Source organism: Harpia harpyja, chromosome Z (genome assembly GCF_026419915.1).
Source record: "Harpia harpyja isolate bHarHar1 chromosome Z, bHarHar1 primary haplotype, whole genome shotgun sequence".
Classification (NCBI taxonomy): domain Eukaryota; kingdom Metazoa; phylum Chordata; class Aves; order Accipitriformes; family Accipitridae; genus Harpia; species Harpia harpyja.
This window is the reverse complement of record NC_068969.1, coordinates 11,366,256-11,391,142: the sequence shown is the minus strand read 5'-3', so window position 1 is coordinate 11,391,142 and position 24,887 is coordinate 11,366,256. Positions and strand designations below refer to the sequence as shown.

General features: G+C 47.4%; 1 protein-coding gene across 2 annotated transcripts; it reads left to right on the top strand.

The window, feature by feature from the left end:
* Nucleotides 1-3,892: 3,892 nt before the first annotated feature.
* RAB7A (RAB7A, member RAS oncogene family) lies at nucleotides 3,893-24,402 on the top strand. 2 transcript variants are annotated; one of them, XM_052777384.1, is made up of 6 exons: nucleotides 3,893-4,056; nucleotides 19,898-19,958; nucleotides 21,051-21,177; nucleotides 21,995-22,213; nucleotides 22,751-22,879; nucleotides 23,053-24,402. In XM_052777384.1, exons 2-6 carry the CDS (start codon nucleotides 19,906-19,908, stop codon nucleotides 23,146-23,148), a joined length of 624 nt encoding a protein of 207 aa, XP_052633344.1. In that variant the 5' UTR covers nucleotides 3,893-4,056; nucleotides 19,898-19,905; the 3' UTR covers nucleotides 23,149-24,402. The 2 variants fall into 2 exon arrangements, with proteins under 2 accessions (XP_052633344.1, XP_052633346.1); XM_052777386.1 differs by lacking the exon at nucleotides 3,893-4,056 and adding an exon at nucleotides 15,943-15,967.
* Nucleotides 24,403-24,887: the final 485 nt, after the last annotated feature.

The window sequence follows — 24,887 nt, the reverse complement described above, 5'->3', positions numbered from 1 at the left end:
TTGCTTTCATGTGTTGCTGCTGTATGACTTAGAAATCAGCTGAGGATTGCAAAGGTGAAAGCATTAGTAGATTACCGGAGTGGTATTTGTACTGCAGGCAGGGATTAGAGAAGAGGGCAGGCAAAAGACTACGGCTGTACCCTTGCCAGTGGAAACGTATACGTGGTCATGCAATAGCATAAAATTTCTAATGAACAAAATGCCAGCAGAAGCAGGGTGAATCTGCTTTAGACAGGATAAATCAAAGGATGACAAAGCTCGGAGTACAAAAGCAAGATATTGTGCATTTGCTGCATTTTAGTTCCCCTTTTTTTATTTTAGTAAGTTAGATCATTATAATGATAATTTGAGAAAGCTGGTCTGGAAAGCTAAAGGTGACAAAAGGAAAGTGTTGCATAGCTAGTTGAGAGAGGACATCTTTGTGTAGGGATCTCTGGACAGTCAGTTTTCACTGAGCAGTAAAGCCACTGTGGGCTTGTGCTACATCTTTCTGGGCACAGAGGCAAAGAAAGGTCCCAGGGCTGTGGCCAGTGATGAGGAGGAGGGACTGCAGGACTCTGAAGAGCTGAAATATGCTGGACATGTCACAGATGGCCAGAGGTGGGGTAGCTGTGTGTCCACAGAAGAGGGTGAATGCATTAGGCACTATGGGGAATATCAAGACGTTCACAGCTAATGTCAAGGATTTGTAGGTACTACAGCTAAGGTGATGTCCTCCCTGGACCTCTCTGCAGGCCATTCCAAAATCAGGAACCAGCAGGTGTTTTTGTATCCCTGTTCACTCTGCCATCTTAGGGACTAAGAAGAAAAAGGGAGGGTCCCTTTTTGTCCAAGGACAAAAGCAAAGACATGGTGTAAGACTTATCATGTTTTATTGTCTCTAATTGGATCAGGAAGATTAATAAATAGAGATTAGATGTCACAAAGGGAAGAAAATCAAAGCTGGAGACATTCTTACTCCTGGTTTAGAGGGATGAGCGCATGAAATAGGTTGAGGCTTCTGCACTGGTAAATGTCTTAAGACCTGTCACTATAACCTTAGACATCCGCTCACCTGTGTGAAGGTCCCTCAAGGATAGAGAATGGATTTCTTCAAAGCAATGTTAGTGATTGGGAACGATTGGCATTGGGTTTCAAATTGATCCATTTTAATGGGTTTTAATTGGGCTTTGATATTGTGAAAGTATCAAATGAGGAATACAGCTTTCTTCACAGGCTACTGAAACTAAGTGTGCTGGGCTGCTCGCTGCACCACGCTCTGGTTTCTCCTGGGCCACACGTTTATTCTGGTGTGGAGGTGTGCATGTGTGTGTGTGTGTCCCCAGGGCCAGGCAAAATGCAAGAGCCACAGCTCAATACTTCCATTGGCCACTTTCTTACCACTGTGTTTCTATTTTCATTCTGCCACTGTGAATGTAGCTCTCATCTGTGCCAAAAGACAGGTGTCCAGCCTGGATAGCAAGGACCTCTCTGCTGACATTGGTCCTCCCCAGTGCCAGGATTCATATGTTCTTCAAGGCAGGCAGGATCTTGCCTTGTCAGTCTGAGAAAATGCTGCATTCCCACAGAGGATCAGAAACTCATCACGAACAACTATTGCATGACACAGCTGTTGGTCATGCCAAGAAAGCTAGCAAGTGACACAAGAACTTGGTGTGAGGTTATCTTCTGTGTAACAAAGGTACGTAACAGATGGTGCCAGGACTGCTCTGTGGTAGAGAAGGAAGGAGGAAATTTCACCCACAGTTTTTGATTGCTTTTCATATTGCATAAAAAGAAAGAAAAAAGGAAACTTTTAGGAAAAGAGAGCTGAGGAACATTCTGTAATTCACCATTAATGTCTGCGCATAACAGCTCAGCATGTGGGTCTCCTGTTAAAAGGAAATGGACTGGGGCACGCCAGTGCTCTGCCCCACCAGCTGCTGATGAGCCCAGGGCCCACAGTCCTGGGGCTGAGCTGAAAGGATACTTCCCTCCCCATCCAAAGAAATCATGTCTGTTTGGGAGGGTTTTCTCCATCATTTCACTGATCAGAGCTCTTCCTCTTTTGTCCAGTTTGTGTTTTAACTGGTGTCAGGTTCTTCTGCAGCTCTTTGCATCTAATGCGTCACCTTAAAAGCACTAATAAACGAGATGTCACAGGCTCCCATCTCTTGTGAGATGGATTAGTAACAGTGATACACTCCTGTAGGTGGAAGAATGAAGGTACAAAACTGGTAATGAATTGGCTGGCATCATACGAGAAGAGTCCAGCAGCCCTGGCTCCCGTTCACCTTCTCTTAGTCTGCATTTCCACAACTTAAACCAGCCCAAGACTGGCAGCCGTGTCCTGCCTCACCCCTCCTTCCCTTGCATGAAGCCAGTTCAGTGCACTAAGCTGGCAGAAAATCTATCTGTGCTGCTTTTATTGCTAGTTATCAGCAGATTCAGTGCTAAAGCGACTCAGGGCAGGCTCAGTCGAGAGCTGGCACTGGTGCACAGGAGGGAGAGCGTGATGGTGAGTACCTGAAGTGGGCTTGGGCTCGGCTGCCCTTTGGAGCAGACGTGGTTCCTGCTGCAGGCAGCACAGGAGCTTCTCTGGGCAACAGAGACGCCGAATCGGGCTCAGGCCCCTATGCCACTGTTGTCTGATTTTTCTAAAGTAGGACACTGTAAGGACACCCCGTGTGCTCTGCAATAGATATTCCTCAGAAGGGATTCAGGCCAGGCCTGACAGGTAACTGACTTCAACAACACACTTGCTATGCTGCGCAACCACGACAGCTACCTTTACACTATTGATCCCAAACTGCTTTGCGAGCATTAATGAATCAAACCTTGCAGCATCTTTCCAAGGTGAGCATTCCCGTTTCCAGGTGACATGCAGGGAAACTGCGTTACCCTACAGAGGAGTCAAGCCTTTGCCTAATGATATGTGGCAGATTCATCTCAGGACAGAAGGAAGAGCAAAGGTCTTCTGACTTCCAGTTCTGAGATCTCTCTCCAAATCAGTCCCTGTCTCTTAGAGTTAAAAGCGGTCTGCTGTATACCGCTCAGAAGCTATTTTCTTTTTAATGTAGCTATAAGTAGCTTAGTTCCTTTTATCTCTTTTATTAACTCTAAAAATACGTTTTTTCCTTGGTTGCTTCATTTTTGCTTTCCCGAGTTCACAGCTTAACGAAACCCACAATAGTCACAGATGAACCAATACGCAGAGTAGAAAACATGGATTTCTCTTGTATCACCAGGATGGCTATTCTCCCATGTATTAAGGTGCCAGAGAGTTTATATTGTCCCGTTTCACTTGCCTGCATTATTGATCTTGGAACTGGTTACTGCCTGATTATCAACCTGAATGTATCTTCCATTGTCATATTTTACGTTCTGTTTTCCTTACAAATGCTGTTGCTACTACCTCACTCTAGATCACAGCTGCAAATAAAGAGACCCCAAAGAACAGGTTTGCGCCCTTGTGTCCCCATCCTTTACTTTTGAAAGCATGAAGCGGGAAAATTTCTCCAGCCCTCTCCTTCTCTCCTCAGACCTCCGAGGGCGAGCCGGCGGCTGTCGGCTGCGCTGCCGCGCAGACAGCAGCGGCACAGGCCCGGTGTAGTCAGTGTTTGCCGCTCTGGCGCGGTGACAGGCCGCAGAACAGGCAGGTCCCTTCCCACCCGCGCGGGCGTGGCGGCCCGCGTGGTACCACGAGCAGCATCTGGACTCCCGATGGGCGCGCTCGGCCGGGCCCGTCTCCCCGCGTAAACTCCCGGTTCCCGCGGGAGGCCGCTGGGCCCCGAAGCCGGTGCGGGGCGCGGTTCGGCCGCGGCCTCGGCGACCCAAGATGGCGGCCGGGAGCCCGCGGTCACGTGACGCGCGCCCACCGCTCCCCTTCCCCCCTTACTCCGCCGGCTGCCGGGCGGCGTGCTGACGTCAGGGGCAGCGGGCGGGCCCCGTGACCGGAAGTTGTCGGGGGGGAGGCGGAAGTGAAAGCGGGGAGGCTGTTGGGCCCATTAAAGCCGACCGAGGCGAGCGGGGGGGGTGGCAGTGAGTCTCGGGCGGGCGCCGCGGCACACGCACCAGGTGAGGCCTTGCGGGGAGCCGGAGCCGGGGCCGGGGCCTTGCCGCTGGGGTGGGGGTCGCTGGCCTAGGGCGGGGGTGGCGGCTCCGCCCTGGCCGCAGGAGTCGCCGGGCGGGGGGCGCTGCTCGGGGCCCCTCCCTGGCGCCGGGTTGGGTTGGGGGGTACCGGGGCCCTCTCCGCAGGGCGGGGGGGGTGGCGCTGCCTTCGTGCTCCCCGGGCGGGCTCCGCCACCGGGGCCTGTCCCGCTGGGGAGGGCTAGCGTTCGCCCGCCCCCGTGGCGGGGTCAGGCGGCCGGCGCTGCCGGGTGCCGAGCTCCCCGGAGCCGTGCCGGGCCCGGCCTGTGGTTTCTGCGGGAACAATAGAGCTAGGCCGCGGGGGGTCTCGCCGGGAAAGGGTTCCTCCGCGCAGCGCCGCGGCAGTGGGGACCCGCAGGCCTTCCCCGAGACGCGCGTTTCTCGAGGCCTTTGTGGGAGCCTGCTCTCCTGAGAGGTTTGAAGAGGCCCGACGTGGTACCTGCCAGGGAGGAGAGCGTATTGTCTGTGACATGTGGCGGTGCTGCTGTAGCTTCCTCTCAAAGCGTGAAGAGGCTTTGGGGCAGCTGGTGGCCGAAAGTGGTCCGAGCGCTGGTCTTTGGGGAAGCGCTGGGTTGGGGTGGTGAAATGCTGCTCTGGGTGGTCGGTGGATATCGCTTTTATGATGAGCAGGCTGCCCTGGGAGCAATTAATGTGACAAAACAGGCGGCTGAACAGACTGGCAGTTATTGCGAAAGTAGCTCGCAGTGTGTGTAAAGCCTGAGTCAGTTTTAAGAAGTATTAGAGTGGATGTTGGAAGTGCTTTTGGCTGTGAGTGTATAATAAGGTAAATTAAATGATAGATATGTTATTAGTCTCTAGGTGTATATATAGACTAATAAATATGGAAATACCTAATCATTGTATTTAACACAACTGCACTGTCTTCCCTGTAAATAGAGGGACTGTTTTAGTAGTAAAACAGCTGTAAAAAGGCTGTCTTAATCTGAAGTATGATAGGTAACCTCAGCACTGAAATGAGTCTGTCTTACTGAGTAACTCCAAACCCTTTGAGTCAAAGCTGGAATTCTCAGTATTATCTCCCTGAAAACTGAAAATACTTGCTGATAAGCAGAGCTGTTGTGATATGTGTGTATGAGGGGTTTTGTATGTAAACTGAGAATACATGACAGAACAAAGTCCTCCCAACTGTAAGCAAGCTGTTCTTTGACAATTGCCGATATGGAAGCTTTAAAGCTTCCAGTACTTGCTGCTGGCCAGCCAGCTCTGGCCTGTGCCTAGCACTCTGTGTAGCCATGTGGGAATTGGGGCTGGGGGTAGTGGAGAGCTCTCTTTTTAGGGAAGTGGTGCGTTACCAGCTATGCCCCAGTGTTTGGCTGGCTATGATTTACATGCTTACTTGCAGCTGTACCATGTTCATGGGCTGCAGTGGTACTAGTAGTGTATGATAGAAGTTGCAGCCTTGCTATGCTTCCAGTAGAGCCAGGCTGCTGGAGTCAATGTACCCTGTTCTTTCAGGAGCTGTATTTGAGGTTAAAGTGGGTGGAGTCATTTGAATATTCCTTGTTAAATAATCGGGACTTCGTTGCTGCACTTATTCAGGAAGAACAAGTATACTTGTCTTTTTTTTTTTCCCCCCATCCCTCTTGTGACTTCCAACAGCTGACTGAACACATGACTTGCCCTCCATGAACTAATGAGTAGACCCACCATGCCTGGCCTGAGTCCTCAGAATCCAAAGCAGCTCTAATACTGTTACTTTCAAGTGCTGCCCCCCCCTTTTTTTTGTGCTATTATGTTAATACTCTACTTCTGGTGTAGAAAAGCTGTAAGATGGGGTTAATCTGATCCCTCAATAAGGAAAACTTTAAAAATCCAATAGCAGTTTCTTGCTCTCCTAACCTGCAGTGAGAAGTATAACTGGTAAGATGCAAGGCAGTAGCTACATTAAACTTTCTTCTTCCCTGTGGTGTCATGCAGTGGTCCATGTCCTCAAATACCCTACTAATAGTTCAACGTGGCACACTGAGTTGTACCTTAAAAGGCAGAAGTGCCAAGTTAAGAATTTAAATAACTGCGTTGCAGAGGCTACATTACAGGCACCCCTGCCCTCCTACCAAAGCCAGTGAATCAAACTCTACACTGAGTAGCACAGACATATTACAACATTGATGAATCCTTAACTGAAAGTGGAAAATGTACAAGCTCTGCCATAGGCTCTCGTCTGAAATCATCTGGGGAAGATACCACTTTGCTTGGTTTACTACCCAAAATGAATGCCTGTGGGCAAGAGGGCTACTGGATTCAATTTCTGCAGCACCTTCTTGAAGCTCCTGTTTTAAGACTCTTGTGTTGGAAGGTTATGTGAATTACCTGTTGGAGCAAATCTCTGGCAAAGCTTGTCCTTGAGGAAACATGACAATTACAATCAAACCATCTGTGCAAAACTATAAATAGCTTTCTCTAACATGTATGGGATTTTGGTCTGACTTCTCTGTGAAAATGAGACTAGTTTATGCAGAACTTAACATTTGGCTGTAAACAAAATTGCTTGTGCTTGATTAGGGTGCATTTTTAAATGCTGCATCGTGAGATAGGTGTCTGGCAAGCCCTGGTTTGGGAATAAGTGCTGTGGAATAGGGTGCGTAGCTGTTTGCATTCTCTAAAACTGGTGGATGTGTGGGCTCACAGATACTTACTGATAGTTGTCCCTGCTGTTATAATATAGCAATTTCTTCAGTAACTGAAGTAAATTACCATTTGATAAACAAGTACAGAACCCTCACCTTGCATGCTGCCAGTGTTCCCTAACGTCTTCTGGGCTTTTCCTTGGCTGTGACCTGAACTGCTCTTAAGCCCTTGTTACTAGGGCCTGATGGACCTAAGATTCCCTTGCAGAACTGTAGAGTAATTTAAAGCTTGTTGCCTTGATGGATAAGACTTTACCAGATAAGACCTTACCTAAATGCTGAACTTGGCTGGGCACTAGCATGCTTGTATGCTGCTTGTCTGACAGCAATCCTGCATCCTTTGGAGGCTGAAGTACTTCATCCTTGCACAGCATTGTTTTGATAATTGCTGTTTAATTGCCTGATGAGTTGGAGTTCAGTTGGCTTCCCCCTGCAGCTTCCTAAAATCATCTCTTGTAGTTGCTGTATAACAGTCTGCCTTCAGACATAGTTAAGTTGTGACAGTAGATTGTGAGGATAAAAGGGTCACTTTCTGCAGTGACAATCCAAACATGAGCTGTGCCTATCAAAACTGAATTAGGTATGGATAATTAATTGAATGACAATAGTTAATATACCATTTTCAGTTCTGCAGTTAGCTGCTCTATTGAAGATCGTATTTCCCTTTCAATGTGCCTTGAATAAAACTTCCAAATGAGTGCCCAAGGTCAGTGACTCCACATGTGCTGTTCAGAAATAGCAGACAGTGAAGGGATACCCCTTTATCACAAGGTTGCTCTCTGGCTTCCAGCGCGCTTGTTGCTTTTGTGCTCTGTTCGCGGGGATGCAGCGCTCAAACCCAGTGTGCTGCTGCATTTTCTGCTCGGTGGAGATCTGCCGTGGTGATGTCATTGTTGCTGTTAGCGCTGTTCCTGTGAGACTGCTCCTCTTCTCTAGTGCCAGCAATGAGCGCTCCGTCCATGGGGGAAGCTGTGTCAACACTGCTGTTGCTAACTCACGGTCAGTGACTGGGAGGGAAGCAAACTTGTCAAGGCCACTGGAGTGTGTTGATTTACAGCTGATTTCAAATAGCCTTGACTTCTCTTGCTAGGGAACCTGTTCTTGAGGCCATGGCTGTTTTCACAGGGCAGTGAAACTTCAGGAGGGAGTGCACTGCCTTTGAGATGGGATTGAAGTGTAAACTTGTGGCACAGATTCCTATTTATATAATTTAAAGGCACTTAATGTAGTGAGTGATTTGCTCTTGCCTTTCCATAACTATTTGAAATGCCAACTTAAGGTGACTAATTGTATCTAATGGTACTTGCATGAGTTTCAAGCAGGAATTCCTAAATGAAATTGAGTAGATCTTTATATTGTCAATTAAGAAAACAGTATTTTTCTGGAGTCTGTCTTGTATCACTGCATACTGTAATTTTGGTCACTTGGCAGACAAACTAGACTAGTGAAGTGGTGGACAGAAGTGAAGGCAGGCAACTGGAGCTGCCTTCAGATGCTACCTGGCTGGAGTACCTGGATCTTGGTTGCTGGGGCTACCAGTTTATCTAATGAGTCTGTGCTGAACCCTTGATCTCTCTCCAGCTGGGAAGCAGCATCCTCTTGAAAGTAACCTGCTTGGTGCTTGTCTCCCTCAAGAGGGCTGAGTCACTTGGCTCTGTAGCTCGCTCTTCCCCTCTGCTCCCAGACACAGATCATGATATCTGAAGTCCAAACTGGCACAGTGGTAACAGTGTCTCAAGCATGAGCAGTGAGATGGTTGTAACTGAGGCATGCCTAGGCTTGATTTCCCCCCCCCCCCCCCAAGAATATGCAGTTTACCAGCACCATGCTCTTAATTTCACCATGCATGTCACTTCAGTGAGGCTTTTTTGGTCCTTTGTGGAGCTTTGTCAAGAGGATAGCTGAGCTGGTGAAGTATTGATGCAGGATCTGTGTAAGAGGTATGAGGGTATGAAGTGTCAGTCTGAAACACAGTCTCCACAGCAGGAATTCCTTGTTAGGGACCGACTCAGCTGTCATGGCAAGCGACCTGTTACACTCCCATCCTGGGACTGGTACTGAAATACTTGTCCTTCCTGCTCTGCAAACTGCATTAGCATAGTAAGAGGTACTGAGTGTGTGGGATCTGGAGTTCTGCTTGCAGATCAAGGTTTAGTTCTTAGATTGCAACCTGTCCCTAGAGGAAGCCTCTTCTCTAGAACACTCATTACTGAGAACAGGACCTCCTGGAATAGATGTACAGGAGTAAGGTTTTTGCCATTAGTGTTGGTCTTGTACTTTTCCACATCTACGTGTCTGGTGGTAGGATCTCCCATTGGTATTTGTCCTATCTCTTCTATCGAGCTCCTGTTGCTGAAGAAGAGACAATATTCACTCTTGCATCTGAATCTCAGATGTAAGCTACAGGGTCTGTCAGGCTTCCTGAGGGCCATTGTTTGACCTGAAGGCCTGAACCCTGGTCAAAGTCTCCCTTCAGTTGCTTTTTTCCTGCCCAGCCTCTAGGAACTGATGGGAAGCTAGCAGCCAGGAGTAGATAAACAAGGCTTGTTTACCACTCACAAGGTCTAAGATCTGTGCTTTGCTTACCACTGCAAAGTTATCTAACTCCTCCAATCTGTGTTTCTAAAACTGAAAGCATGATGGGAATGTGTGAAACCTTAGGAAGCTGTAGACAAAACTAGAAATTAATCTTGAGTACTTGAAAAATACTGTCAGATATGGTAAAGATCTAACAACTTTAATGTTTCTTAGTGGCCTGGCTGACTTGCAATATTTTGAATTGGTCAGCCTTATCTTTTGGACACAAAGATTAAAACACAGCTGCCCCGGCACTGTGCTTGGTTTATAGAAAGTAATGGGGGAATTGTGTTCAGTGGGATGGCCTGATGTGAGAACCGTGCTGGGCTATTGGTATTCATATAGGGGTTACTGAAACTGTTGGTTGGCTCTGCTGGTTGGGTGGCTGTGTGCCAAAAGGCTGACAGACATGACTGTATAAACCACGCTGTATGGGTGCTATAGCTATGTTCCAGTTAGTAGTATAAGATTTGTCTTGCTTGATTTGAAAGCTCTCCACCAAGGAGGCCATTCTGGTACAGGCATGGCAACATGAAGCTATACTGGTACAGCTGAAATGCTTTGCGTAGGCAAGGCCCTTAGTCAAGACACATGGCTTGTTGCCTAGTGTCTCCCAGCAGCCAGCAATGTGCTCAACTCTCCTCCCACATCCTGAGATTGTCTCCCCCAGGGCAGAATAGGGGAAGTTGAGCTTGCTCTGATAAAGGGGGAGGGGTGTTAAAGCAAGCATGCCTGTTCTTGTAACAGCTTGATCCTTGGGGAAAATCAGCTGGGAACTACCTGAAATCCTGTAGGATTTACAAGGGGATCTGTTTCCTCCTGGAAGGTAGGGGCAGAGCAATACTCATTCTTGAATGACAATGTAACTTGAGCCTCCAAAAGAAGGCTAGCTGAAGATCTTCAGACACTTGCTATCAGCCTGTTAGGGCTCTGTATATGTCTGCCCATTCCTGGGAGAAAGATATCCTGTGGTATAAGGGCTCTTCAGCTGCTGAAGGAACTGGTGGACTAAAACTTAGTGACTGGAAACATCTAGCTTTCAGTGAAGCTTGTGGGTATGGGTTTCTCATGGAGCTGTCTTCCTGTAACCTGAAGACTACCACTTCAGCAGCACTGGCTTTCTGTCTGGGAATCCTGATCTTGTTACTGTGTGGCATTAGCTCTAAAGGGCCTTCCTGCACACAGCTGCTGTTTTCCAAATACCTGCTGTGGAGATGATGGTGATCATCCTCGGGTTGCTGAGGAGCAAAGTGATCCACCCAGGATGGCTGTACAGCATAGCTAGCTGCATCGCTACGGACACTTCCTGCACTCCCCTTCCTCCCTTTGGCTCAGGGTGTTTATCACCTGGAAGAGTTTACGTGTGCTGCTGTAATCTTGGGCTAAGCAGCAGTCTAGGCAAAGCAGTGTTCCTGTAGACATCAAGAAATTACCTCCATACCTTTCCCACTGCTCGTATGTGCACTGGTGGTCTGACTAAACATGCAGGGACACATCTGCCTTGGTACTACAGTAAGCAAATGCATTTCCGTGCTTGTTTTGCTCCCACTCAAACCATGTAGTCAGATCAGCATGATATCTCCTCAAGAGAAGGTGGCTGCCGTGATATCTAAACTGGTAGAGATCAGTTTCTAAGCTTTATACCTTCCTGGATGTGGGGTTGTAGGCTAGCCCTATGTAGTTTGGACTTTTCTAGGGTGGAGTCACAATTCATAATGGCAGCTTTAGAACAAGAAACTTGTTGAGTTCCACATCTAGTATTTAACCATTGTGGAGGCATAAAACAACTCTGATCTGGAGGAATGCCAGGAGGTGTAACAGGGCTGTGAATCAGTGAGACTTGGACTGGAGAACTTGGCTTTGAGAACTTAGGCTTTGAGCCTGACTGATCATATGCATCAGTGCCTCTCAGGAATGCAGTGCTCTCCAAATCCCAGCACTCTCAGCCCTAACTGAGCTGCAGCTGAGCTGAGACCTCAGGCAGGGCAGACCCCTTCTCATGTGCAAGTCCTGTGATTCCACTGCAGACATGGCTCCTACTAGTGGCATTGCTTCTGCCTTCCCTGTGTCATCTGGATTCTGGCAAACTGGCCATTGGTGTGTCTTCTTCCAAGGAGCTCTTTGAGCCCTTGCCCGTAGCAGGGATGTGTCCTAGAGCCTCCAGTTGCGGATTGAGGGTATGTCTGAGGCAAGCTAAAACCTTGTTGCCACTGCAAGGAGTGTCTTCCCCAGCACCAGCTCTGGAGCTTCCTTGATCACACCAAGAGCCTATTCTGCTCACAACTGTTTCAAAGCTTTTGCTTTCCAGCTGGGTTTCCTACATGTTTCCCCAAGCTGTATGTTGCCCCATCATTCTCTCCCTTTAGCACTGAGCTGTCTTAAGAGCATGTTACCAGGAACAGGATGCAGTAGGGTATGTGTGTGGGCCTGGTGTCTATATCCATCTGGTAGCTAGCTTGCAGACCAGGTCAGTTGGCTATTAGCACCATGTCACATCAGTTTGATTTTCACATTGAAGCAGCCAATGAACTGAACTTGAAGCCATGTTGCTGAGCTGTAGCTGGCTGCTGCTGGCTGGTTCCTGAGCTTCACTTGGTCCTAGAGCAGCTCCTCCAGCACTGGAGGCTGCAACTCCACCCTCAAAATGAGGTGGAAACTTACTGCAGACAGCTGTAGTCTAAAAAGGCAGTTCCTCTGGGATACTGAAACATGTTTTAAGATTCTATTTTGACCTGAGCCATGTCAGTGTGCTATCAAGCATCTAAAGCTCTAGGCTGTTCTTCAAGAAGGTGAAGCTTTTGGCTTAGGACTCACAGGTGGGGGTGGGAGACACTGGACAGCATACCTACACCTGATAACTTGCAATATAATGTTTTACACAAGCTATCAAAAATTAATTTGTAGCTGAGGCTCCCAGCTCCCTGAACAGAGGTAATTCCTGCCTCACAGGGCTGGCTGGGAAAGGCACCAACTGGACAGAAGCCTGCTCTTGGTAAAACTGCAGTAAGCAGCAGGCAGCCTACCTGCTCCTCCTGAAGAGGGAATGATGAGCTGTACTTGAGCTCTTGGCTGTGTACCAGCAGGAGGGAATATGTTGGTTAGAACAGCAACATAAAAGTGTGAGGAGGAAGGAGGTGGAAAGCAGTTTTGAGATGCTACTGATACAGCAGCAGCTAGAGTGTACCCTTCTGTGAAGCTGTCACAAGAATATCTTGCCAGCTGCTTTTGGTGTGGGCTTTGCTTTAACTGACTGCTGCTCTGTGGTGCATCAGTGAGGCCTGAAAGCACCTCTAAAGCACCTCTGACTGTATGGGCTGTAGGAGCCTGTTGCCCTAAAAAGCAACCTATTTACAGAGAGCAGTTCTTGCAAGTTGTCAACCCAAATGGCAAGATGTTCCTAATTTACTTTTTAGGCACAAAGCCAGCACATGTCCCCACTAAAAGTGAGGCTTTCCTAGATGAGATCTTCCAGCCAGCTGGGGAAGTTGAGCTCCTAGTAGACCTATCATGGGAGTGGAAGAGGGTACTGTCCTGCTTGTGCAGCCCTTGTCAATGCAAGACTCAACTTGCTGTTAGAACTTCATGTGCTTCTGTAGCAGTCCTCAGTGCAAGGACGCTAGGTACTTGTCCACTTGTAGAGCACTCAGGTTTGGTAGGAGAATATGCAGGCTCTGTAGCAGTCAAAACCCAAAAAAACCCCCCAAAACCCCCAAAAATCAAAAAAACCAAAAAAAAAAAACCCCAAAAACCAAAGGCAGACTTATTTCTAGTTTCTTCCTTAAAGGCAACTTGGCACCTCTTAAGCCATGTTCATATGAAAGTAACAGCCCCTGATGATTGTCCTTTGGCTGGTGCTCAGCTTTTTCCCAGATGAAAGGATGCGGCTTCTGCTCTGTTCGTGGGCTGTTGTCACTTGCGGGAGAAGTGAGAGATGTTAAAGGTTAGTATCTGCAGGTCCTAGGTGGGCATTCATGTTGAATTGCTCAGGCTGTCACCTGTAGCTTTGCATTAGCAGACACCTGGTTAGCAATGTCTGTGTGACCAGGTAGTTGGAACCAAGCTGTTGTTACTAAATGGTATTGGTAAAATTTGTTCAGCTCCACCTTGAGCTCCTGCTGCAATTGGAGATTGAGGCTTCGATACAAAGGGTTTCTGGACCACTTGGGTGCTCTGCAAGTGGAAACTGTGATCCTGGTCAACTAATGGCAATTGCAGACTATCTGCCTTTCCTCAGGATGAGGCCTTGCATTTTCAGGGTAGCTGAACTGGAACAAATTCATGTGTCTACTCAAAGCCTCAGCTAAACTTGGCTTGATGAATCATGGCAGGGTACAGTGTGACCATGGGGCAAGTGATATGTGCCAGTCCGGTCTGCTTGATCCTGTAAGAATAGGACAAACATCCAGTGAGCATCTTATTTCAGTGGCTGAAGGTCTAAGCAGACATAACCCCCTGAGGTGCTAAACATGCTAGGGAACTTGCTACTTCTGGGAAGAAACTGGTTCAGTCTGACTGAGCTGGTCCTGAATCATTCTTCCAGCTTGAGTTTCCTTGAAGAAATGCAGAACCATTGAAGGGGGAGAATAAAAATAGCTCTTTAGTGCAGTACAGAGACTTAATGCTTTGCAGCCTCCTCTGTGTGAGAGAACAGTGAGCAGAGGTGGTGTTTCTGTGTCGGAAATGCACTTAGCTGCATTTCAGGACACTTTTCCTGCATTTCAGGGCAGAAAGTTCTTCCAGTGTTCAAGTGTGGCTGTCTTCTGCTCAGTCTGGTCAGTGTGGTGAGCCCACTGCAGTGTGTGGTATCCCCTAATGGAGTACAGCTCTATCCAGATTGGGTTTCTCAAGGTTAGGTGTTTTTACTAAAGGTCCTGTGATATAGTGGGGAAGTGAATGCTCTGCTTATCAGCCACAGCACCCAGAACAGACCTGCAGCGCTTCAGGTTCAAATGTGGCTTTTTGTGGAACACCTGCTTTACTCATGTGCTGCCTGCTGGGACAGGGGAGCAGAACTAGGTATTCATAAGTCCAGCAGTGAGTTTAGCTCTGCTTGGTGCTTGCTCACCTACTGCTTTGTGCCCTGTTGGCATAGTGTTAAATATCCCTGGCAAAGGACACAAGGTGAGAGGTGTAATCTGACAATTTTGCTTCAGTGTTCAGCTTATTTCTAGCAGAAGGTGCAGATGGCAGACTGGCAGATGTAAAAGCAGAGAGCTCCTGGTCAAATGTACCAGTTCTTCTAGCCTCTGCCTAAACATGCTTTGGTTCTTGGTTAGGATTGTGACTTGAACTTTTTAATAGCAAAGCTCCAACAGTAAGGACTGTTCCAGCAGCTTGTCAGCAGGTTCAAAACTGGTATGGGTATGCCACTGCTTAAGGAGCAGTTGTCTTCCATGGAGGTGAGATTCCCCCCCAAGGCTAGCTACCGTACTAAAACTGTGCATGAGCAACTTAACAAGGTGTTCCTATCGCAAGGCCTACTTCTGTTAAGGGATAGCTAATTCAAGAGATCTGGTGGGCCATCAATGCAAGCTCCTACTGTTCTTTGCTTTTACCAACCTAATTAATACTAAAATGCCTGCATTGTGACTTGACACATGTGAACATCTCTAAGGAATCCTTAACGATCCCTTTCTGCTCTGAGTTAAAGCTGCTGTCTTAATATAGCAAGTGAAAGGACAGTTGTAATGTACTCTGAAGCAAGAAGGGAAGCCTAATTAGATTTGGCATAGGCTTTATTTGCTTTTGCATCTGAGGAGCTGTAGCACTATGGAGCATCATAGGGCAGGTTTTAACTCTTCATTTCAGATCAGCTAAGCCAGTAACACTTGCAGGTCAGATGTTAGGGGTTCTCCCTTGCTACTCCAGCAGGCCAGTGTTAGAAAGGTAATAACACTACTGTGGGAGAGAGCATGCTATATGAGGCTTAATCTCATGAGGGTCAACATACTGTTAATGGCTTGTTTGCTTAAATGGATAGGCATTAAAAATTGAGTGGAAGGACTCCTCTCCAGTATTAGAGGCAGCTGTGTCATTCCTTTGGCACCAGTTAAGCCAGGAGGAGGAATGATTCTGACTGGTGTCCTGATTGACAGAAAATTCCTGATGGCTGCTGAGCAGGGCTAGCTGGGTGTGCTGGTAGGCTGTGTTCTGAGCAGTCATGCAGGTGACCTCGCTCCAAGAGACTTCACACAGTGTAAAAGAGAACTGATGTCTTGGATCAAATCTTAACAAACAGGTTTTTCTTCATGATATCTCTAAAAAAGGAAGTGTTTGTTCAGAAATGCTCCTGGGACTGGATCTGAGCCCTGTGTGAGCTCGCACACTGCCATCTTAAGGGCTTATGTGACTCTTACAGGATGCTGCTCTAGAGTAATTATACCAAATATCATAAAGCAAGACAAGCTGCATGTATAGGTGCAAAATAGTCTTAGACTTGGATACCACTGACTCACCACTATCACAGTTTTGATCTCAACTCAAGCTGAGCTTGGTCTTTGCAAGAGCATGGGGGAAAACCCTTGTGCAGCCTATATCTCAGTTAGCTCAGTAATTTAATGTTTCTTGCAGGTGTGACTGGAGAAACTCCTCATGTGAGAGAACTGTTCCTTCAGGTATTCAAACTTGCTTTGTCTGTGAGCTAAAGCTATATTCTTTCTCTCCCTTAGTTTGTTGTTTTTTTTTTTCTAGCAAGGCTTACCAGAAATGAGATCTATGTAGCTTAGAGCATGTATGTGGGCTCCATTTCTGGGACAGAAGGCAGTAATCAACCTACTCGATGCCATATAATGTGAGAAACAGCCTGTGTTAACAAGGGAATAATCATAAACTGCCTCTGACTTCAGGCAAGCAAATCTTTGAGTACTGAACCTGGCCCAGGGTTGGTTGGTTGTACCTTGTTCTACTGACACAGCAAATGGCATGCTGTAACCAGGATCAACTGAGGTATTTCTGAGCTTACTTGAACTGCAGTGTGTGGAAGCATCCTCTGTCATGAACATGTTGTATTTGCTGTTGGCTTAGTATGAACTGAAGTCACCAAAATCCTTTGCATGGTGTTAAGGAGACTGTAGTAAGGCTTCACTTACAGGACCTTCAGAGAGCACTAGTGTCTTTCACTGCTAGTATCTCAGCTTGTTAAAAACACTGTGGCTGGAAGCAAACATTGAAGGAGGCATGGTATCCTGTCCTTCGAGTAGTTTGACCCTTTGGGCTGTTTCATAAGAAAACCCCAGTTAAGATAATGGGGATGTCTTCAATCCATCTAGATTGAAGATCTTGCTAGGACCAGTCAGACCTCTGTCTAGCACAAATAGCTGCTTTAAAGCTGCAGCTGCTGTTGGAGACCTGCTCAGCCACACAGAACATGGTAAAGATAAGGGAAATAGCAAAAATAGCAGTGCTGTAGAGAGCAACCTGATGCTACTTAGAGGGGTTTCTTTCCTTAGGAAGGCTCCAGGAGGTCAAACACTAGTACTTCCTCCAAGACCTGGAGATGTGCCTCTCCAAAGGCAAGGTCTCCTTCTTGTACTGGGCAAGGAATAACTCTGAAGTGTTAGTCTGTTTATACCTGTAATGAGAAGATTAATAAGAGGGCTTGGCCCATCAACTGACTGGGCTTCAAAGCAGCATTGATCAAGCCTAGTAGAACAGGGGTGGGAAACTCTGGGCAGTGTCCACTGCTGGCCCTTTGCAGGACTGGAGTTCCTCACTGTCTCATGGCCCAAACCAAATACCAAGCTGAGGCAGCTTTTTCTGTGCTATGGCTCATATCCGTTGCATAACCTGGGATGGAAGCTGAGTGTCTCACCTGACCGGTGTTCATGGGGCAGTAATAGCCCTTCACACTGATGGGGTAGCCCGTCAGCTATGACAAGACAGTGTCAGGTCTGACTCAGACTTCCTTCCCATGTCTGCAGGTGGCTGCTCAGCTGAGCTACTTCCAAGGTAATGAGACTTGACGGAGCAGTTTCCCCTCCCTTCATAGTGGGACTTCAGGCTGTGTTGAACTTGGGTGCTAAGCACCCAGTGTGATTTAGTGTTGTAATTCAGGGCTCTGCAAATCCCTCCCTGAGCATGAGAACTAATGCCAGCTTGTCCAAAGCTGCTTCGAATACCAGGAAGCAGTGAGCTGCAGCAGCCAGTGGCAAGCAATACTGAAAACACTCAGAGGAAAATAGAAGCAGTACATGCTGGGTTCTGGCACAGTTGCTTCAGGGTGAGTTGTTTTCCTCTGTCCTGAGGAAAACAGGTGACTCTCGCACTGAACCTGAACCTATAAAGATGTTTTCCATGACAGTTCAGTGTACACAGCTGTCTTTAAGCTGTTTCAAAGCTCTGCTCACTTGCTTCTTGCTCCATCTGGGCTGATTGTGCTGCAAGAGTCTCTGGCTTGGCTAGCATGTGTCACTTGTGCTATGTGCTTTGAAAACACAGGAGGTGCAGTCTGCTTGAAGGAGCTTACATGGGCTGTTCTCCCCATGGCCATAGAGGAGACAAGCTATAGAGTGTGGATCTTGGCAAGAGCAGAAGCAGGACTAAATGTTGGGGTTGTTGACAACTTTCAGCTGTCTATATCTTTGGTAGTATAGCTAGGCTGCCAGTTGGATCATTGAGCAATGCAGTCCAGCATAGACAGCCTTGGAAAAGAGAGGTGTTTACACTTGGAGAAACTGTCCTGTGCAGGTTCTCTGGCATCTGTTAACACCCGTCTAAGGATAGCATGAGCTCTGTGGGTGGCCTGTCGCTGCTGCTCACTCAACAGCCTCTGGCTGTTATCTTCTCAACAGTGTTTCCCATCTAGATGTATCACTAGATGCATGAGGTGGGTGCAGTCCAACAAGGTGTGGCTGAAAGTGCACCACTACCTATGTCAGCCGCAGGAGGGCTTTTTCAGCGTCTGCAGCATTCACTGATGGCAAAGTCTAAAAGACTGCATGTCTTTTAACACTCAAAGCTTGAGATGATTAAGACCTTTTGCAACTGGACTCTGCATCTAGTAAGAGGCTCCTACAGCTTGGAGCGTGTTACCTCCTGTAGTAGTGGGATGAAGTGGGTTGCAGTTATCTAGCAGCTGAGACTGTTGTGTATCCCAGGAAATGCATAGGACCAAGCTGCTCAGAAGATGTATATATCCATGTTGTTGTAGAAGTGAAGGCCTCCTTAGCTGTGAAAGTCAGGAATAGCTCCTGAAGAGTAGGAGTTGTGTGGTGCAATGAATGTGGTGTAGCAGGATGGGAATTTTAGGGTAACCAAGTCCCTATATAAGGGCTTAATACACGAAGCCTGTTGTCAAAGGGTCTTTGAACTCAAGTAGCACAGCTATAACTGTCTTCTGGCTCTTCTTGCTATACCGAACCTGCAGGGCTCTTCAGGGAAAGCCAAGGAGTCCTTGTGTTGTGGACGAGGTCAGTTCCAAACCAGGGTCTGTTATCTGATCGAGCCTGAGCACCTAAGAATGGTTTGTCTCATCCATTCCCCCAGAGGTGGGGAGAAGGGCCTTATGGTAAGAAGGGCATGCTCAGCCACTAATAGCAAGACTTTGTACTTGCTCTCACTGTGCTAAAGCACATCCAGAAGTGTATTCAGGGCTGCTGCAGCTGATGTACTTCTAGCTTTGTCACCAATCTGAAGGAGACCTGGGAGCAAGTAAGAGTGTGGATTTCTGGAGTTCAAATCTCTCTCTTGCTAATTGGATGGACCATTAGTGGCCCATTCAGAGCCACCTGCCTATAAAGTGGACTGGAGTCATGGCAGGATGCAATGGAACAAACAACTCGTCTGACAGAGTAATAGACTGAATGTTGTGAGGTTTATTGCTGTAGCCTACTTGTCCTTCCACCAAAGGTGAGGTGGCAGTAGTTAGCTTCATAGCTCTCAGCAAAGCTGTGGAGTCTGGTAGCAGTTTGCCTTGTAATTCAGCTGTTCAGCTGGCCTGTGTGGTTGTGTTGTGACTGCTTCAACCACAGTGTATCCTTGGGACTCAACACTTTCACAAAGCACAGCTGCTAGAGAAAGCTATTGCTGAACCTGAAAGGTTAATTTTTTTCTTTTATTTTTTTCCACTGGGAAACTACTGAACAGCATACAAAAAGCTTGAGTGTGGTATTAGACACATCTTGGCTTACATCTCACTTAGTAGCATGTATAAGAATTATTCTGTGTTGGGAGCTGATATGCTTTACTGCACTGCCTCCAGTGAGGCTAAGGGAGATGGCCTAGGTGAGTATACCCACAAAATGGCCTGGAAATAGGGTCCAAAATGGACTTGGTACTGTAAAGGAAAAGTGCTTGGCTCATCTACCTGTTGGTATTAAGTTGCTGCTGCTGGTCTGACATGGCCCTGCCTATGAAATGGACAAACACCTGGTTAGTGCTCAGGTGTAGCCTTGAATTGAAGGAGTCTGGTTTCAGGAGTGGTGGGCCCTGCCCTTCGCTGGTTCCTTGCTGGGAGTCAGGTTTCTCAGACTCCAAACTTGCTGCTTTCTGCCTTGAGGAATAACATGCTAATGGTGTCTGATGGGATTGTTGCTCTTCCTTTCTAGTGTAAAAGATGACTTCTAGGAAGAAAGTGTTACTGAAAGTCATCATCCTTGGAGACTCTGGGTAAGTGAAGGAGCCTTTAAGTTGCCAATCTGCACCTAGCTGGAGTGGTGTTCTTGGCTAGTGGGAGCCTGGATGCACTGTAAGAAACCAGCAGTGCTGGGAGGAGATATTTTACAGCCCCAGATAGCTGTGTTACCTTACAGCTTTAAGAACTCTTCACTACCCTCTGTCCTGAATGTGTCCCCACAGTTTAGTATCTTGAAGTCCTGCCACAATATTAAACGGGAAATCTGGTGGGCAGGCCACTCCTGTAGCAGAACTGAATAGCCTTTCTGCAAGGAGGACATGTGGTGTTGAAATGCGCATTTCACTTAAATAAAAAAAAAGAAAAAAAAGAAAAAACCTGCTAGTAAGCAATCTTAGGTGACTTCTTAAAACTCTCAGAGACATAGTTTATACTGAGCCATCTGCTTAGCTTCTGTCTGATCTGGCTAGAGCCTGCCCCTTAGAGTGAAAGGCTTTGCTCTGTGCTGTTGAGCAAGGAGTCTGCTCAGCTGTTACAGGTTACTTGTGGTGCAGGCTGTAACCTGATTCCCATGACATAAGGCTTATTTATACCACTGTGCCCAGCAAGCTGTTGATCAAGGAGTGTTTCTCAGCCACAGAGAGGGCATGTGAGCCTCTAAGCTGGCTCTCTGGGGAAGATCTCCACTTCTGGGTGCCTAGCAGATGTGTATGTGAGCTGTTGCCACCTGAGATTGTCTGTTCTTCCACCTCCTCCTCCTGCAGAGGCTGAAGATGACTGTTTCTGGTGGGTTTCTCTGGGGCACTTCATGTTCTTCCAAAACTGCCCTCATGGTCATAATGTGATGCATACTCCTTACTGAGGATCAGATTACTGGTGGGGAAACAAGGTTTCTCAAGATTGTAATCCTTTGTATCCTTAGGTAGCTAATGCTCTTACTCAGCGTGTTGCCTCAGCATCTGTTTCTATAAAAGCCCCTTCTTCCAGAGGTGGGTGCATTTTCCCTGGTTGAAAGGCCAGGAGGCTACGGTGGAAGGCAAAGGGCACTGGGATGTTCTCTTCAGGGTGGTTAATTCAAACAGTGTTATAGACACAGCCTACCTAGTCTTTTTTGTCTTTCTGTACAGGGTGGGGAAGACATCGCTTATGAACCAGTATGTGAACAAGAAATTCAGTAACCAGTACAAGGCTACGATAGGCGCAGACTTCCTGACAAAAGAGGTCATGGTGGATGACAGGCTAGTGACAATGCAGGTAAGGAGTGACTGCTTCCTGCTGCAAGGGGTGCCTGGCTGCCTAGGCCACACTTACGTGGAAGTATCTGCTCCAGTGTAGTCCAGAGTGGTGCAGGGGTCAGTGTACTGGGTGTGAATCTTGTTTGCATTGAACAGGTCTTGGCCATAGGTGCTGCTGGGCTTCTCTACAAATCTGTGCATGGGCTGAACAAGGGAAGGCAAAGATCAGTTTGGGCTCAGCTAAGAGCAGCTTTGTCAGGCCCAGTTTAAAAACCAGCATTTGGTACTGTCAGTAAACTAGATCTTGTTAGAAAGATGCACTTCCCTAGTGTTCAGTAACTGGAAAGGGCTGGGAAGGGACTCCTTAGTCAGGTCAACTGTTCGTGCTACTGTGTGTCTTGTGGGTACAATGTTAACCTGCCAGTCTGCTTAAGTGTCTTGTATCTGAAGCTTCCATGTCTCTGTGGTGAGACTGACTGCAAGGCAGCAAAAGCCCTGTTGCAGCCATCAGAGGAGTGTTTGGACTGTGCTGGTACCCAAGTGCACCGAAGCACTGCAGGCAGGTCACCTGCTGACCCTAATACCAAAGTCCTGCTTGCCCAGAACAAGGATATCTCCCTTGCTGAGGCTGAGCACAAAAAGGGTTAGCTATATTTAGAAGGGTGTTTAAGGCTCTTGATACTTAGTGCCTACAGAAATTCCCAAGCCTTTAGGTGCTCCTCTCTGTCTAGCCGGGGGCTGTAGATGCCTGCTGGGGAGTTTTGAAATGAATGCCCTAATTGTGGACTGACTATGTCAGAGTAGAGCTGGCTTACCTGCCTTGTCTTTTGCTCCAGATATGGGATACAGCAGGACAAGAACGATTTCAGTCTCTGGGAGTTGCCTTCTACAGGGGAGCAGACTGCTGTGTGCTGGTGTTTGATGTCACAGCCCCCAACACATTCAAAACCCTAGACAGCTGGAGGGACGAATTCCTCATTCAGGCCAGTCCAAGGGATCCTGAGAACTTTCCTTTTGTTGTGCTGGGAAACAAGATTGACCTAGAAAACAGACAAGTGAGTACTGGGACTTGCTAGCCTCCTCTTAAGAAATTGCTGGAGTGGGAGACCTTGAAGGAATACAGGAGGGTTATCTGAGAAACAGGAGTGGGAGGTGCCTGAGTGTGGCTCAGCTGTTGTGTGTCACTGGGGTAGAGTTTCTCCTGCCTGGAGACATCAAACCCCTGTGCACAGCATACTCCTGCCCACTGGTGGAAGGATTGCAGCAGCTTCCTGGGTAGGTGCAAGGAGGGGAGCTGATTCTCCTCCTTCAGAATTGCTGAGAAACTCCTATGGGAGCAAGTCCCTGCTCTGCAGATGCCTGAGCAGTCTGTGCCCTCATCTTCCTCAGGCATGGTGCTCCCTGCCCTGGGGCTGAGTGTAGTTAGTGGTGGGCAGCAGTCTCCTGTGCTCTCTATCAAGGCTGTAGTTTTGATGAGGTCAGATCTGCTGCCTTAGCTCAGGTTGGATATGAGCAGTCTCTGGCCTTGCCCTGGAAATAAACCCCCCTTCCTGTGTAGCTGAAGGTGGTGATGCTGCTCTTTGTCCACCCAGGTCACCACAAAACGGGCGCAAGCCTGGTGCTACAGTAAAAACAACATCCCCTACTTTGAAACCAGTGCCAAGGAGGCCATTAATGTGGAACAAGCTTTCCAGACGATTGCACGAAATGCACTTAAACAGGTAGGGAGGGGGCTAGTGGTTGCCCTCTGTCAGTGCTGGTCCTGCCTGCCAAGCTCAGCTGTTGTGGGCAGCCTTGGGCTCTCCAACAGTTTTCCCCAGCCAAGAATGGCTCCTTGCATGCTAGGAGCTGTCCATAGAGCCATGGCACTAACTCCTCCCTTCTCTCCCACTAGGAAACCGAAGTGGAGCTTTACAATGAATTCCCCGAACCCATCAAACTAGACAAGAATGACCGAGTGAAGGCTTCTGCGGAGAGCTGCAGCTGCTGAGGGGAGAGGGAGGGGTTGAGCACAGTCCTTCACAAATGAATATCACACTTAGGCCTTCAAACACACAGCCCCTCTTCTGTGTTTAAAATGAAATTTAAAAAAATTTCCATCTCCAGCTGCCAAAATCCACCCATCTTCCATGAGCATCTGTGAGTCCCGTACTTCAGAGCTCGTGTCCCCACACCATCCACATCACAATTCATGGTAACAGACCTTTCTCTTAGTTTAAAATGGAAACTCTTATGTATGTTTGGAACTGAATCTAATTCCAGGTGTCCAATGGAGAGAAACTGTTTACAGGTAATCTGTGTAACAAGTTACATACATTTTTAACTGTCTCGTGTTTTCCCCTGTGAAGGCTGCAACTGGAAAGGCTGATTACCCATAGTTCATTGCAAGCTCAGCACTCAGTCCAACTAGGTTGAGTTTTGTATGTATCTCTGTTAATGCTTGTTACTTTTAACTAATCAAATCTTTTTACAGTATCCATGTATTATGTAATGCTTCTTTAGGAAAAATCTTATAGTACATGTTAATATATGCAACCAATTAAAAATGTATAAATTAGTGTAAAATTCCTGAATTACATGTTCAAGTACTGAAACACAGATTGTGTAGAAAGTGAGGAGGACACTTGTGAACTGCAGCGTGCTAGCAACACAAAGTCCAGATAGAGGCAGTATTCTGTACAGTGGAGATGAACTATGTAAGCCTTCTTGTTTTGAGGCCAAAAAGGCTTCATCTTCTGGAAAATCTGTCTGGCTTCCTTGTATCTAAATTCTGAGATTTGCATAACAGCATTGATATGCACACTGGATTATTGGATTTAAAATTAAATACAGCTATGAAATGACCTCATTTGTTCACCTCCCCTACTGCTTAACTCCTAACATCCTGGAGCGAGTGTGAGAAGAAGCCAGAGCTGAGGTGTCCCAGTGGCTCTTTGTACTGTGGAAGGAGCTCCTCTCCCATCTGGGTTGTGGTAGCTGTTTCTTGATGAATGACCTGGACTATGATCTTCCCTTTCTTCTTACTGACTGCTAATCTGGATTTTTGGTATGGAAAAACTTGGCAATCTAGTCCCTTTCCTCTCTTCCTTTCTTCCTGGTATTTGTTCTTGCGTTTGTAGCTTGCTTAAATGGAGCCCTTCTACCTGTTTTCCAGAGGTCTACATTCTAGTACGTAGGCTGAGCTCTTATGTAAAGAGACAAACATGATGCCAATAAACTTAACAAGAACAAACCTTCTTGTTTACTCCTGTTTCTGACTCTCTTTTTTTTCCTTCACTAACATGCTTTCTTTCCTCTGTCTAGTCGTCATTTTAGCAAGCCAGTGCCTGCTAATTGAAGGATGTTTGTGCTTCCCCCTTACTATAAAGTCTATGCCCTCCAGATGGTGTTCAGGAGTGGGTTGAGCAGGCCCTGCTTGCTTGGCTGACCCAAAACTGTAGTAGGGCAGCTATCCCTCTGCTTTTCTTGAAGCTGCTTGCAGTGGCAGGAATGGTGCTGGACCTGATCACTCTCCTATGAGCATAGTTCTTCAGCCCTGTCCTGGGCATATGAAAACCTTTGTGGAAGGGTGGAGGGGAGGGCAGTGCTGTTAAAGCTCTTGCTACCCTCCTGTGGGAGGGGTTGGTGAGAAGAGCAGGCTGAGCCCTTCGCTGCTCACCAGTTAGGTGCTTCAGCTGGAGGGGAAGCAAGGCTGGCATAGGGTACCTTAGAGTGAGTTAAGGTGAAGCC

What these genes read in the sequence shown, in the direction of transcription:
- RAB7A (XM_052777384.1), top strand. Translation starts at nt 19,906, where the DNA reads ATGACTTCTAGGAAGAAAGTGTTACTGAAAGTCATCATCCTTGGAGAC. An exon ending in ATCATCCTTGGAGACTCTGG is followed by an intron (nt 19,959 to 21,050) that starts GTAAGTGAAGGA and finishes CTTTCTGTACAG; the next exon opens with GGTGGGGAAGACATCGCTTA. An exon ending in TTGACCTAGAAAACAGACAA is followed by an intron (nt 22,214 to 22,750) that starts GTGAGTACTGGG and finishes TTGTCCACCCAG; the next exon opens with GTCACCACAAAACGGGCGCA.